At 38.4% G+C, this 15,056-nt stretch overlaps 1 protein-coding gene and 1 long non-coding RNA gene across 3 annotated transcripts; both read left to right on the forward strand.

Annotated features, from left to right (window-relative positions):
• Positions 1-2,027: 2,027 nt before the first annotated feature.
• On the forward strand, positions 2,028-9,304 carry LOC311287470 (uncharacterized protein; the record flags this gene model as incomplete). Its single annotated transcript, XM_084404337.1, has 5 exons — positions 2,028-2,083; positions 4,113-4,185; positions 4,938-5,105; positions 5,224-5,626; positions 5,931-9,304. 5 exons carry the CDS (start codon positions 2,028-2,030, stop codon positions 7,025-7,027), a joined length of 1,797 nt encoding a protein of 598 aa, XP_084260463.1. The 3' UTR covers positions 7,028-9,304.
• Positions 9,305-11,132: 1,828 nt separating this feature from the next.
• On the forward strand, positions 11,133-13,923 carry LOC311288153. 2 transcript variants are annotated; one of them, XR_014626897.1, is made up of 5 exons: positions 11,133-11,730; positions 11,834-11,907; positions 12,011-12,089; positions 12,643-12,752; positions 13,598-13,923. It is a non-coding gene; the product is annotated as an uncharacterized lncRNA (long non-coding RNA). The 2 variants fall into 2 exon arrangements; XR_014626896.1 differs by having other exon boundaries at positions 11,133-11,907.
• Positions 13,924-15,056: the final 1,133 nt, after the last annotated feature.

The raw sequence follows: 15,056 nt of genomic DNA on the forward strand, positions 1-15,056 counted from the left end.
CCTAAGTTTGAAAGTAGTATAAAATATCACTTACTGTGGAGGTGGAAGGTCCCTCATCCTGGGAGTGGGTTTCTTTCTGTGGTGTGAACTGATTGAAGAGGTCATTATCTTCTTCCGGTACATCCTCCAACACAACCTCTTGAAACACCACCTTCTCATCTTCTGGGAAAAAGTACAGTGGTTCCACAGGTAGCAGGGGTGTCAGGGAAACAGAGGACTGAGGTCTGGCTGGCGGATCGGCAGGCGACTGAGGTCTGGCTGGCGGGTGGGAGGGCTGATGTCCAGAGAGCAGGGCTGACGGCTGGCAGGCAGAGTGGGTCAAGGTCAGCAGGGGCGACCATGGTCCAGTGGGCGGGGGAGGGAGAGACTCTGGTCTTGTGGGCGGGGGTAAGAGACACTGCAGTCTTGTGGGCGGGGTTGGGAGAGACTGCGGCCTTGTGGGGCGGGGTTGGTAGAGTGGATGGTAGCACTCTTTCGGTGGTCTTGCTGGGGGCAAAAGCAGTCTCAGGGAGAATATCTTTATTGAGAGGGAACATCCCTGTCCCCCGGAACTCTGCCTGGGCATTTTCAATAGTGGCAGCCTTTGCCCAAGCCCTGCTGAACACCGCAAAGAACTCCATCCTTGACAGCTTCTGCCCAGCCATCATCCTCGTCCACTTCCTCCCTTCCTGGTCCCAGTGGTGTTTTAGACTCTTGAAGAGGGCCTTGTCTGCCGGTTGCAGCGCATGGGTTGTGTGGGCAGGGTAGCACATGATGTGCACATTAAACTCCAGGTTATAGACGTGGCTACTGTGGCCATCAAGGAGGAGAAGGTGGGGCCTGGGGTCATCCCTGGGGAGGGACTGAATGAACATTTGACCCCACTCCAGAAAGAGGTCAGAGGTAATCCAGCCATTGTCTGAACACCTTACGCTGGTGTTCTCCGGGCATCCCTGTAGCCACTCAGAACGAACACGCTTCCCCTTAAAAATAATCATCGTTCGACTGTATGTGCCTTCTGCATTGAACGCTGCCAGACAAGTCGTTGTCTCCCTCTTCTCTCCGGCACACACCTCCACACATGGCTGGCCAACCTGTCCAACGACCTTTGTCGAACTGAACTGGTCCTGAAGCCCAGACTCGTCACAGTTCCATATATGTGACGGTGTGCCCTCAATACCCAGCTCGACCAAAAGGCTCTCATACTGGTTAAACCACTGGCTAACCACCTCTTTGTTGAGTCCAGCAGCCCGTGCTGCAGACAGGACCTCTGGCTTGCACATGCCAAGCTCTGGGTTGCGCTTTAGAAAGTTCTGAAACCAGTAATATCTGGCCCTCCCTGCTGTCTTGGAGAAACCAGATATGTTGTTCTTGGCTGCAAAATCAAAGGCCACTTGCTGGACATCACGTTTTGTGAAAGGAAACCCCCTCTGCGCCAAGTTCTTGAGGGTGGCAGCAAGCTCCCTTTCCGCCTCCTCTGGAAGATAGGGCTTCCGCCCTGACGCATGTTCACTGCCAGTCACCTTTCCACTGATGCGTCTGGTGAGTGTGTGTGTGTGTGTCAAACCTTAAATGGCCCATTTTACCTGATATCACCCTATATATATATACATGTTACAAACTTACCTGTGGCCAGAAACCTCAGTGTCACTGACAGTCTGTCATTGGCACTGATGCTCCTCCTCATGACTGTGTTTGTTTTGGTAATGAAAGGCTCAACCAGGGACAGTAACTTGTAGAAATCATCTACAGTCACCCGTAACATCTCCCTGATAGACGGTGGGCCGAGTCCGTCTATCTCGTAGTTGATAGTTACCCAGCAGCTGTCTGGCTCATTTTTTAAATTTGCCTGTATGAATAATTCACAAAAAGATTACAGATTGTTTCCAACGGCAATTGTTGCACATTAAAGTATAAAAATAGATTTAATTTCGCTAGCTGATCACAAACGTTGGCCGGAGTGAGATCCAATCAAAGCTTGTGTTGTTACCTTGTTGAATTGATTTGGCCAATCACGTTATTCGTTGAACCGGCGTCATTCTGAAGCCATGAGTCTACAACCCAACCTGGAGAGACCGGTGTATCTCGGCAAGACAACGTCAAGGTAAGATTTGTTTTACAGTGATTATACATCCCTATATCTTAATGTTTTTCATATAAGTTGTATTTAAAGACTGCAAGCTATACTTCGCCGTGAATATATGCGTTGTCATTGATGAGAACAGTAGCCATGAAAAATTGTTGGTAGTGGAGCAGTAAAGATAGGTCTAACGTTAGTTGCTTAGGCTAATCCAAAATAATAATTAGGTGCATGCACAATGAACTAAACAAAGAGTATTCAAAAACGGGATTTTTCTTTTTATCTTGATGTATCTTTTCTGTACGTCTTTGTAAAGCGCTTTGAGATGCAACTTTTAAAGCCGCTATATAAAATAAAGTTTATTATTATTATTATTATTATTATTGATCCACATCTGGCCCACATGCAGAGAGGAATGATGGCCCTTGGGCGGACCGCTCCTGTTTGCCAGATCTGGGCCACAAGCAGGTCATAGCAATGCCACATGTCAGCCAAGAGCAAAGAAATAAACCAGAACTGGACCTTATCTGAGCCACAAAATCTGTGTATATTAAATAACTGTACACCATAACAGTGATTAGTGTTTCCATTAGTTGGGCTCTTAACTCTTATTATATCTTTTGTCTTTTTTTGGCCGCTGTGACAGTGTGTTTGTCAAACACATTTGCATTAGCAAAGAAAGCTAAAGTGAAATGAGATCAGGTGATGATGGTTACCTGTTGATGGATTTATAATCATCATGAAGTAGACTGATTCACTGATGCCTTTTGAATATAATGGAATGTATGTTGTTGTACCATTAATATATTCAAATCACAAATCCTGTGTTTCTGCCGTATAAGATCCAGCAATATTATAACAATCAGTTAAAATATTTCAAACAAACATAAGCACAAAAATTGTACCTACAGTGACACACACAGTTATCAACAATCAGCGTATGAATCTCAACAATGGTATTACTTGGGATCTTAAACTCTGGACAAGACTAAGTCTAGGACTATTTAAAACCATGACAGATGAATCAGATTTCTGTTAATCTGAAGACAAGGTTTAATCTCTCCCCAGGAAACCGCCCCATAATGTCTTTTCATCAATAAATCTGGATAAAGGACTCATTGAGCTCATCCTGAAACTGTACATTGAGCTCTTTCTGCCAGTAGGAGGCAGTGTCACACTGAGCTTGTGGATTGAGAGAGTAGAGATGGATTGAACCAAACACTGTAAATGAAAGTTGTGTTGGACAGAATAGAACAATGATTGTATCTTAAACTTGATAGATTGATTGAACTTGACCTATTAAAAAGCCTCAAAATAGTATCTATGAGTTCCTGGATTTCATAACGCTGATAAACATGTGTTATGTGTTGAAAGTTTATCAAGGATGATTGTAAGGCAATTGCACCATTTTTTTTCATTGTTGGACGGTTTTCATTGGGATTTTAAATATTATTTAATCAAGAAAGAGACATGGTTTTCCTTTCACACAATGTTATTAATTTTCAATTTCATGTGTTTTCCCAGAGCATTTGTGTCACCATGTCAGGTAAGATATTTGCTGCAAAGAAATTAATCCTCTGGATGGATTTTTTATTTTTTTGCTGATCAGTGTCTGATATAGCCTAGTTTTATTTATTTGGCATATTATTCTCGTGTAAACAGAAATCTCAGCTACAGCTTCTTTTAGCAGTATACAGGCTAATACTAAAAAAACATGGCAGTACCACATCAGGGCAAGAAAGGACCGTTATTTACCACAGTTCATGTTTAGAGAGCTGAGTTGATTCAGACACACAAATACAATAATACACGATACTGAAACGTTAGGAAATCAAGTTGCCGTGAACATGACAAATCAACTACAAAAATAAATTACTTACATCGTGGTCATCAATTGAACAATTTAACTTTAACCATAGAGAAAACATAAACATGATTCACGTTCGTAGCTGCACCACATGAATTCAAGCTTGTTTTTGATATAGAAAAAGACGGAGAAAGTTTGCTGTAGACACGATATCTACTGACCAGCAGGTGTTTTTGAAACCTGTAGGAGTCGCTGTGACGATCTTCAGTCCGCCGGTAAAACCACTGAAGAAGAGGAAGCCTGGCGCGCTGAGACTGAGGTATGTTGTTCTTAACTGTTTGTGTGATTGTTGATTTTCTGTCTGTAGTGTTTTAATGTGCTTTAAATTAACTATGTTTTCGTATTTATCATTCAAAACAAAACAAAACGAATTAGCCATGATTTTACCACAGTAACCATAGTTTAGCCTGGGTATTTGTAACAATAAATAATAGTATAATTGTAGTTATAAACACACATTACCGTTGCTTACAACAGCAGCTGTGTTTTAACTGTGATATTTGTAATAAAACCAAAGTTAACACGTTGTTTAATTTTCTAATTTTGATTCTCAATCAATTTTCAATGTTGGACACTTAAATGATGCTTAGAAACGAGTAACGTTACAAGTATCACATTATCATGTTAAATTTCTGAAATCCAGCAGCTAAATTTAAGTTTTAGATATTTGTAATGTGTTGTAATGATATATTTACAATAGTGAATTTAAACATTGTTTATTTTATATCTGTAATTAATATCTACCTGTGTATTAATATTCTCAGAAATTGCAATCATGTTCTTACTCTGTGTAGTTCTGTTCTCCTTCATAATCATTAGTCATTTTGTGTTTAAATCAGTGTAAGTTCATTATAATTGAATTCACATTTACTTGTATAGCGGTTTTCACAATCACAATACACATCGTTTCAAAGCAGCTTTACAGATAATGCATGAGTCCACATTACAACTTAGATTGATATAAATGTGGATAAATGCATCTTATAATAATGATGATGTGTTTGTCTTCAGATGTTGACCATGAGAGCGCAGATGGATGTGATCTGCTGTAAATCAGTAGGAACTGATCTGTCCATGCTGGATATTGAGGATTTCATCACTGAAATCTGTCAGCTGAAGAAAGAGGTGGCGTCACTGGAGGCAAAGCTGAGAGAAAGAGGAGACAAACCCAACAGAGAGGTTTGAGCAAAATATGCAAACAAATAACCAATATAACCACTAAAGTTAACTGCTGAGTAATGAGGCTAATATCAACAGGTTGTTGTTTATCTGTGTTGATCTATGATGTGTTTGTCAGGATCTGGAGAAGGTTTCAGTGTGTGTGACTGATGGGACAGAAGCTCAGGATTCAGTCTGGAGATCCAGAGACACACAGGACTCAGAGCTCAGTCTCACTTTACTGTGTTATACTGACGCTCAGGATCATGGATACGCTGATCAAACCTCTGATTGTAACGTTGGAGAACAGCAGATGAAGATGTGCTCCGTCAAACTGGAGGACTGCAGGAACCTGATAGAGAGACAAGGAGAAGAAACCACAGCAGAGGAACAACAACAGAGCCATGATGAGGAGGAGGAGGAGGAGGAGGAGGATGAAGATGATGTTCAGAATGAGGATGATGAAGGAAATGATGTTGAGGATGAAGAAAATGAGGATGAGGATAATCAAAATGATGACAATGATGATTTTATTCCTTCAGGTATGTATCTTCCATTTATTATCTTTTGTTATGGCAAATCATAGTCAGAATGTGTGTAAAAATGTAGTTGTGTTCCTAAATCAGCAGGTGCAGACATTAGTTACTGTGAACCGATGTGTTGAAAACACTGTATCATGAGCTGTATCACAATTTCACATTTATCTTGATTAATTTTTAAGCTCTCGAAGTTATAGAAAAATATAGGCAGATATTATAGAATTTAATGATGGTAAGTGCATGATTCATTAAATCTATTTGTGTTCATTTAAAGTTAGACATTGTAATACTTTTTTTTTCTTTTCAGATGTGAATGGAGGTTCATCTACTGATGAAGAAACAACCACGACATCAAAAGAGCAGCTGAAGGTCAAGAGTTTCTCCTGCGTCACCTGTGGGAAAACATTGAGCTCACAGGGACATTTAGTGAGACATGAGAGAAAACACACAGAACAGAAAAGCTTCTCCTGTAAGAGATGCAACATCAGCTTTCCTACCTTAGAAGAGAAGAGACTTCATTCAAAAGAGCACAGCGTGAAGAAGGAGTTTCACTGCGAACAGTGCGGGAAGGATTTTTTCACCACTCCATCTAGTATGAGAGCTCATATAAAGACACACAGCGAAAAGTCTTTCCACTGTAGTGAGTGCAACAAGTATTTCAGCAACAAACAAGTTCTTTCAAGTCATAAGAGAATCCACAAAGGCGAAAAGACTTTCCACTGCAGTGAGTGCAACAAGTCTTTCCTCACCAAAGGGAATCTTAATGTTCATAAGCGAATCCACACGGGTGAAAGACCGTACAAGTGCCCTCACTGCGATAGAAGATTCATGTATGGATCCCATTTGAAGAAGCATGTGCGCATTCACACCAAAGAGAGGCCTTACCAGTGCAGGGAATGTGAGAAAACCTTCACAAACTCAAGTTATCTAAAGTCACACCAGAAAGTACATTCTGAGGAGAAACCATATCAGTGTTCACACTGTGATAAAAGATTCCGTCAAAAATCTAATTTGATTTGCCATGAGAGGACTCACACCGGAGAGAAACCGTACCTGTGCTCCTACTGCGGGAAGAGCTTCTTTAGTCTGGCTCATTTTGGAGTTCATCTGAGAGTTCACACTGGAGAAAGACCGTATCACTGTAGCGATTGTGGGAAGAGTTTCAAACAACACACTCAATTAGCTATGCATCAGAGAATACATACAGGAGAAAGACCGTTCAAGTGTTCTCAGTGTGACAAGACGTTTGCTCGATCAGACGTCCTGAAGACTCATGAGCGAGTTCATACAGGAGAGAAACCTTACCGCTGCTCCATCTGCGACGAGAGATTCACATATTTAGGGGGTTTTCAGACCCACCAGAAGAAACACGCTAAAGAACAAACTGCTCCTGAATCATCATAGTGTCTTTTTGTCAGTAAATCTGGATAAAGGACTCATTGAGCTCATCCTGAAACTGTAGATTCAGCCAGTAGGAGGCAGTGTCACATTGCGCTTTCATGTGGTTTGAGAGAGTTAAGGCGGGCATACACTGCGATTTTCGTCCGATTTTGAGCCGAATTCTGACTCGTGCGACTTTTTTTGGGTCGGCCCGATTTTCAGCTTTGTCGTGAGTCGTTTGTTGTTCAGTGCTCGTGCAGTGTATTAACCTAACCGATTAACATCTCCCAACCGGCAATCAGATGGTCGGATGAGTTTCTGGCATGTCAGACATTTTGGTCGCTCCTCGTGACTATATCGCACAGTTGAAGCAGAGCTACGAACCGATTGCCCTAAACTGAGTGTTTTTTCCCTCACTGTGCCTGTGTGAAAACAGAAGTTTAACCATTTCATCTGCAGCAAGAAAAAAAGAAAAAAGAAAAGAGGGAGATCTTTAAGTTCTGTAGTTCAAACTAGCTACAAATTATTGTTGGATTAAACATTACCCACGTCTTCCAAGCCACCTGCCATGTATCTACACCGTGCCTCTTTTATTAATTTGCTAAACTGTGTTTTTGAAATATAGCTGTTTTTAATTTTCATTGATGACTAATTATTGCAGTGTTCGGACATATTATAGACTGTTAATAATTAATTATATACCTATAATTCATTGTAATCGACCTAAATGTTTTAGACAATTTTCAATGAGGAGGAGTAAGCTTCTATGTAATATTTTATTATCCTCACAACAGTTGGTTATGCGGTGATGAAATTATTGCATGGCAAATTAATTATAATAGCCTATCAGTTTAATAATAAAAGTAGCCTAGGCCTTACCTAATAATAATAATAATTATTATACAATAATAATAATAATAATAATTTAATACATAAATTGGAAATGCTAAATCATTTTGATATTGATAGCTGATGCTTCTTTTGACTATCTCTGGATACATGATATCGTCTATTGGCGCTACCTGGCACGGGGGTTTATCGCACATATTTCACACGTATAGTGTGAGCAGTGAAGTCGCAGCTCAACGTTCAGACCGTAGTGTGAGCACATAAATCCTGAGCTTTGGCTTTACATCGCATGCGATCTACTCGTTCAGTGTGAGTAGGTAACCTTGCTGAATTCACACAGACATCGCACAGTGTATGCCCGCCTTTAGAGATGGATTGAACCAAACTATGTAAATGAAGTTGTTTGACAGAATAGAACAATGATTATATTGCTTATAATGATTATTACCATATTAAAAAAGCCTCAAGATAGTATCTATGAGTTCCTGGATTTCATAACACTTATAAACATGTTTTAAGTGTTAAAAGTGGCTCAGTGATGATTGTATTTGTTCCATTGTTGGATATTTTCATTTAATTTCATTTAATTTTAATTAAAAAATTAAGTTTTATTTCATCACGAAAGAGCCATGGTGTTCTTTTCACATAATGTTACTAATTTTCAATTTCATGTGTTTGACCAGAGCATTTGTGCCACCACATTAAACACGTCACTTGAAGAGAGTTACAGACCTGTCTCTCACTTACCATTCATAGCGAAAACACTTGAACGAGTTGCTTTCAACCAAGTATCATTTTCCTGTCTCAGAGCAGCCAGCTGGATGTCAACCAATCTGGCTTCAAGAAAGGGCATTCAACTGAGACTGCTTTACTGTCGGTCACTGAAGCCCTACAGACCGCAAAAGCTGCTTCCAAATCTTCAGTTCTCATTCTCCTGGATCTGTCTGCTTCCTTCGACACTGTGAATCATCAGATCCTTATGTCCACCCTCTCATCACTGGGCATCACAGGAACTTCCCTCCACTGGTTTGAGTCCTATCTCACAGGTAGGTCCTTCAAGGTCGCATGGAGAGGTGAGGTATCCAAAGCACATCAACTGACCACAGGGGTTCCTCAGGGTTCAGTTCTTGGACCCCTCCTCTTCTCCATCTACACCACATCACTGGGACACATCATACAGGCACATGGTTTCTCTTACCATTGCTATGCTGATGACACACAGCTCTTCCTCTCATTTCAACCAGATGATCCCACAGTAGCTGCACGGATCTCAAGCTGTCTGGCGGACATCTCCACATGGATGAAGGAACATCAGCCGGGTTCGTCACTTCGTTGGTTCCCCTGGAAACATTTCCGTCTATGTTATTTGCAGCACATTTCTGTATTCGGTTATGTTGTGAGTATTTGGAGCACATGTGTGTTGTGAAACTGATGAAGATGTTTTCTTAATTTGCATGTGTTTTCTTTAGTTGCAGCGCGTTGAGCTCTCTCGGCCACCGTAATATATTAGTGTGTATATATACACATACATATATATATATATATATATATATATATATATATATATATATATATATATATATACATACATATATACAGTGCAATGCAATAATGAGTACATCCTCTTTGAAAAGTAACATTTCACACAATATGACAAGGAACACAAAGATATATTTCCAAAATGTTCCCAGACTAAGTTAAACACAGGTTCTGTTGTGCCTTTGAACTTAAAACAAAGGCTAATAATATAACTTAAATTATTTTTATTTCAGTTTTAGTGAAAGTGGGGTGGAACAAAAGTGAGTACACCCCAGTACATTTAGTACTTTGTATGGCCTCCATTATTTGCAATGACAGCCCCAAGTCTCCTTGGCATGGAGTGCACAAGTTGACAACATTTGGCTACATCAATCTTTTTCCATTCTTCAAGGATGACATCTTTCAGAGCCTGGATGTTGGATGGAGAATGATGCTCAACCTGCCGCTCCTGCCTGGGTGTTAATTTTCTTGGCCGGCCTGTACGTCTCTGTACTTTGGCTGCAGTTCCATCTGTCTTGAATTTTTGGATCACTTTTGCAACCGTGTTCTTACTGATAAGTAAGGCTTTACTGATCTTCTTGTAGCCCTCACCTCTCTTGTGTAAAGCAATAATCCGCTTTCTCAGATCCAGAGACATTTCCTTGCCATGAGGTGCCATTGCTGACAGCAGGAAATGGGAAAGGGTGGTTTGCTTTAGGTAACAGCCTTTTGTAGGCAACTGCCTAATTAACACCTGTGTACTTACTAATTAGACTCACCTGTGGTTAATTGTTTGTTCAGGTCCACATTGGTAGCCTAAAACGTTGCTTTACTCAGAGCCCTTCAGTGGGGTGTACTCATTTCTGCACCACCCCACTTTCACTAAAACTGAAATAAAAATAATTTAAGTTATATTATTAGCCTTTGTTTTGAGTTCAAAGGCACAACAGAACCTGTGTTTAACTTAGTCTGGGAACATTTTGGAAATATATCTTTGTGTTCCTTGTCATATTGTGTGAAATGTTACTTTTCAAAGAGGGTGTACTCATTATTGCATTGCACTGTATATATATATATATATATATATATACATAATGTTTATTTAGAATATTCTCAATCATCACTCAATTATATTCATGTATATACATGTTATGGACATCTCACGTTAAAATTATATTTTTGCACATAAAAAACATAATTGCCTTTATTTTAAGGTAAAAATAACTTTTCCGTAACACAATCAGTTAAATAACTGGAAAAAAATCACATTTGGTGTAAATGAATGCATTTTATGGAATTCCACACTTCTAAAGTTCCACACTTTCTTCAGTTAAACAAAGACAAAACTGAAGTCATTGCGTTTGGAAACAAAGATGAAGTTCTCAAGGTGAACGCATACCTTCACTCTAGGGGTCAAACAACCAAAAATCAAGTCAGGAATCTTGGTGTGACACTAGAGTCAGAGCTTAGTTTCAGTAGTCATGTCAAAGCAATAACTAAATCAGCATACTATCATCTGAAAAATATTGCAAGAATTAGATGCTTTGTTTCCAGACAAGACTTAGAGAAACTTGTGCATGCTTTCATCACCAGCAGGGTGGATTATTGTAATGGACTCCTCACTGGCCTTCCCAAAAAGACCATAAGACAGTTGCAGCTCATACACTGTAAAAAATGATTGATGCAAAAAGTTGTACAAATGAGGAAATACATGTTGGCTCAACATAATGGTTGTGACAAAAACAAAAAATATGTTTGGCCAATGATTGCATGATTTCCATGACTGAACTACAAAATATTCATCAAGAGAAAATAAATAATTGTGTTCACAGAATGTTTAACGTTGCACAAAAAATATTATGTTGGCCGAGCAAGAGGGAACAGCGTCAATCGTCTGAGCATGCGCAAAGAAGTTCTACCACACAGCAAAATCTCTGGTGTTAAGGACTCTTAGAGTAAAGAGTTAATTTTCTGGTGTTGAATTTCAAGGGATTAACACTGCTAGTGTAAACCGCACCCTCTGGCTGGTGTAAATATGTAGAGTTACTAAATTTACACTGAGAGAGTGTTATTAGTTACATCCGGGACATTTACGCGCTGGGCGCGACTAAACGACCTGAAACTTTTTTCACAGACGCCATTTTCTTTGATTCGCGAAGCAAGGCATACGAGGAGGGAAAACGCAGATATTAAGTGTTTTATCGCATTTATATATGCATTTTATTACACTATATTGTTTTATTACAATATTTATGTGCTGTGAACGGCTAAACCGTTCTCAGAGAGGCATTTTTGTTGATGCGCGATGCTGAGCAGACCAGACCAGGATGAGGTTGCTTTTAAACAGAGAAACGACGAAAGTAAGTGTTTTATCTAATTTACAATATGTATTTTACAACATATTGATTTATAGATGAATTGAAATGCTCTGCGTGCTTAAACGAGCCGAAACCTTTCTCAAAGGAGACATCTTTGACTCAATACGGAGCTGACGACGAGAAGGTTTTCTTGAAACGTTAACAGGGAAAACACCGAAAGTGAGTTAAGAGTTTTTAACCTAATTTACAACATGTATTTCATGGCATTATATTGTTTTATAACAATATTTATGTGATGTGCGTGCCTAAACCTTTCTCACAGACTAACTTAACTGCCCTGCATCTTCTTTGACTCGTGACGCAGTGCAGACACGGAGTTTGCTTTTAAAGGTGAAAACAGAGTAAGTGTTTTAACTCATTTACAATACGTATTTTACAATGTTATTTTGTTTTATGACAATATTTGTGATGTGCAAATATCATAATGTATTCATCCTCAAACTATCTTTTACTCTCGTTTGCCAGCACATCTATCTTAACTGAAACCTAACGTTAACTGAAAAACAAATTTTCTTAGAATGTGTAACTTAAGTAATTCTTTAAGATTAAATGTTTATGAAAATGTATTTATCAGATTCAATTTTGGTTGATGTTTGGATTCTTTCATGTTTAAATGTATTGATTTTGCTATTTGTGTTTGCTAGTGAGGGTCAGATTTTACAGATAATATATGAGATAATGTGCATACATAAAAAATAATCATAGCTTTGTTGCTATTTGGTATAACTAGATTTTTTGTGTTTCATACCACTCATTTTGAATTTGTCCAGTCAAATTACTTTACAAAAGTACCCCCCCCCCCCCCCCCCCTCCTTTTCCTTAAATAAAATTAGTTTTCAAACCAATTGTTTTCATGATCTGACTGCTAGATGTTTTCTTGCTTTTTAATTTTAGACTCAACTGACTGGGAAATCTCTGCCCATCACCTGCCTCCAACATCACAAAGCCACAAGAAAGGGAACAAGATTCTTCCATCAGACTATTTTTTAGTGAGATTTCTTAAGGTGCGTGTCTAAATTTATTCCTAAAGGGTTAGTTCACCTACAAATGGAAATTATGTCATTACTTACCCTCATCTCGTTCCAAACATGTAAGACTTTCTTTCATCTTCACAACACAAATGAGGATATTTTTAATGAAATCTGAGAGCTTCCTGTCCCTCCATTGACAGTCCACGCAAATACCACTTTCAAGCCCCAGAAAGGTGTAAAGGTACATCATTAAAGTACTCCATGTGACTCCAGTGGTTTAACATACATTTTATTAAACTACACAAGTGCTGTGTTTGCAGCAACAAAACATTTACCACTTAATTTATAAAATATTAATTTCCAACATGCGTTGTTAAGTGAGCGTGCATCGAAGATTAATAATTTGTAAAAAAAAAGTTGAGTTTTAAAAAAAATAAGTTTTTTTTGTTTTTTTCGTGCAAACAAAGCACTCTCTAAAAAAATTGAGGTTAAACCACTAAGTCACATGGATTACTTATGGTTTCCTTTATACCTTTCTGTGGCTTTGGAGGTGATAGTTGAATAGGCTGTCGATGAAGGGACAGAAATTTCTTAGATTTTATAAAAAAAAATATCTTAAGTGTTCCGAAGATGAGCAAAACTCTTACTGGTTTGGAACAACATAAGGGTGAATAATTAATGACAGAATTACATTTTTGGATGAATTTAGTCTTTAATTTACTTAGAAATCAGTAAATTCAAGTCTTAATCTAACCAAAATAGTTTATTGTTTGAGTCACGAAAGTCTAAGATGATTGAACTTTTTCCACCATAAACTTGCTGTATTTATAAAACACAAATAGTATTAATTGTAATTGGTCTGGCTTTGTGTTGTCTAGGGAACCAGCAGTCCAGGATTTTGAGAAAGTTGGATCTGCACAGCCTTTCCTGCTCTGTGAAACAACTAGGCACAACTTTACTGTTAGCAACTGGACACAACTGATCCACTCATATCCTGCAACTGTTTTTCATCTGTTGAATGTTGTTGCTGTACTGTTGCAAAGTCGAAGGTATTGACTCAACTTCACTGACACAGGACTTACATTCACTGACATGTACAGGACTTGAAGTATTAGATAGACCATTTGATGAGCAGCTTTCATATAATTCTGATGACAGAAATGGCTTTGCCTTCATTTATTTTAAAAGTTATCCTATGATGTAAAGGGACTTGTTCGTTAATAAAAACTAGTTTGTTAAAACAACTGTTTGCATTTTGCCTTTATTTTTAACTTTATAATGAACAGAATTCAACTATGATCCCAGACTAAGGTTACATTTTAACTTTCTGGATTGTTTTGATGTGCATTCAATGTTATCAATAGGTTAAATGCTTTGCTTTTATTTCTGAAAAGATTCCTTTTGTCAAAAAGCACCTCTTATAAATACAAACTCAATTTGAGTCAAATTTAACAGTCCTGAAATGTATAAATTGATTCCCAATAGTATTACAAATCAATACAGATCAATTCTACAAGAGTTGCATTTTATGTTAAACTTTACATCTTATGTAGTGTTAATATGGCAACAACTCGGTAGTGTTCAAAGAAAAACACATTTGGTGTTCAATTTTGACACTACACACTGGTATTGGGTAAATTCAACACTAACAAGCAGAATCACTGAAGGAGAAAATCACAAATTGTAAGTTACCATTATGGTGATGGGTGTTTGCTTTTGTTGGGCTCTTGACCATGTTTGACTGAGTTTCATTTTGTAAAGCAGATATTTGTTTTTCCAGTACAGCTATTGACTAAGAGTGATATGCCATGCTATTTTATTAGCATGACAGGCAAGTTCATATGGATTTCAATAAATACATAAAATGTACTTAATCAGAGCATAGTGTGTAATTTATTTGAAATAACGAAAAATAGACTTTTAGGCCAACATGAAATATTTAATTAATACAACATTTTATTTCAATTTGAGTCTGCTTGTTGGCCCAACAAGCTATGTTTAGTCAACAGAAAATGTTTAATTGACACAACATTCTATTTCAAGTTCAGTCTACATGCAGGGGTAGTCAGCACAACACAAAAAAGTTGGTTTCTGCAACTTAAATTGGGCCAACTAAAAATTTTAGGTGCAACGGGTCACTAGAAATTTTTATGTTGGAGAGGCATATTTTTTTTTACAGTGTACAGAACGCTGCCGCCAGGATTCTGAGCAGAACCAGAAAATATGAACATATCACACCAGTCCTCAGGTCTTTACACTGGCTCCCAGTTAAACTTAGGATTGATTTTAAAGTATTATTACTGGTATATAAATCATTCAATGGCCTAGGACCTCAAT

This window comes from Rutilus rutilus (genome assembly GCF_951802725.1).
Source record: "Rutilus rutilus genome assembly, chromosome: 3".
NCBI classification, from domain to species: domain Eukaryota; kingdom Metazoa; phylum Chordata; class Actinopteri; order Cypriniformes; family Leuciscidae; genus Rutilus; species Rutilus rutilus.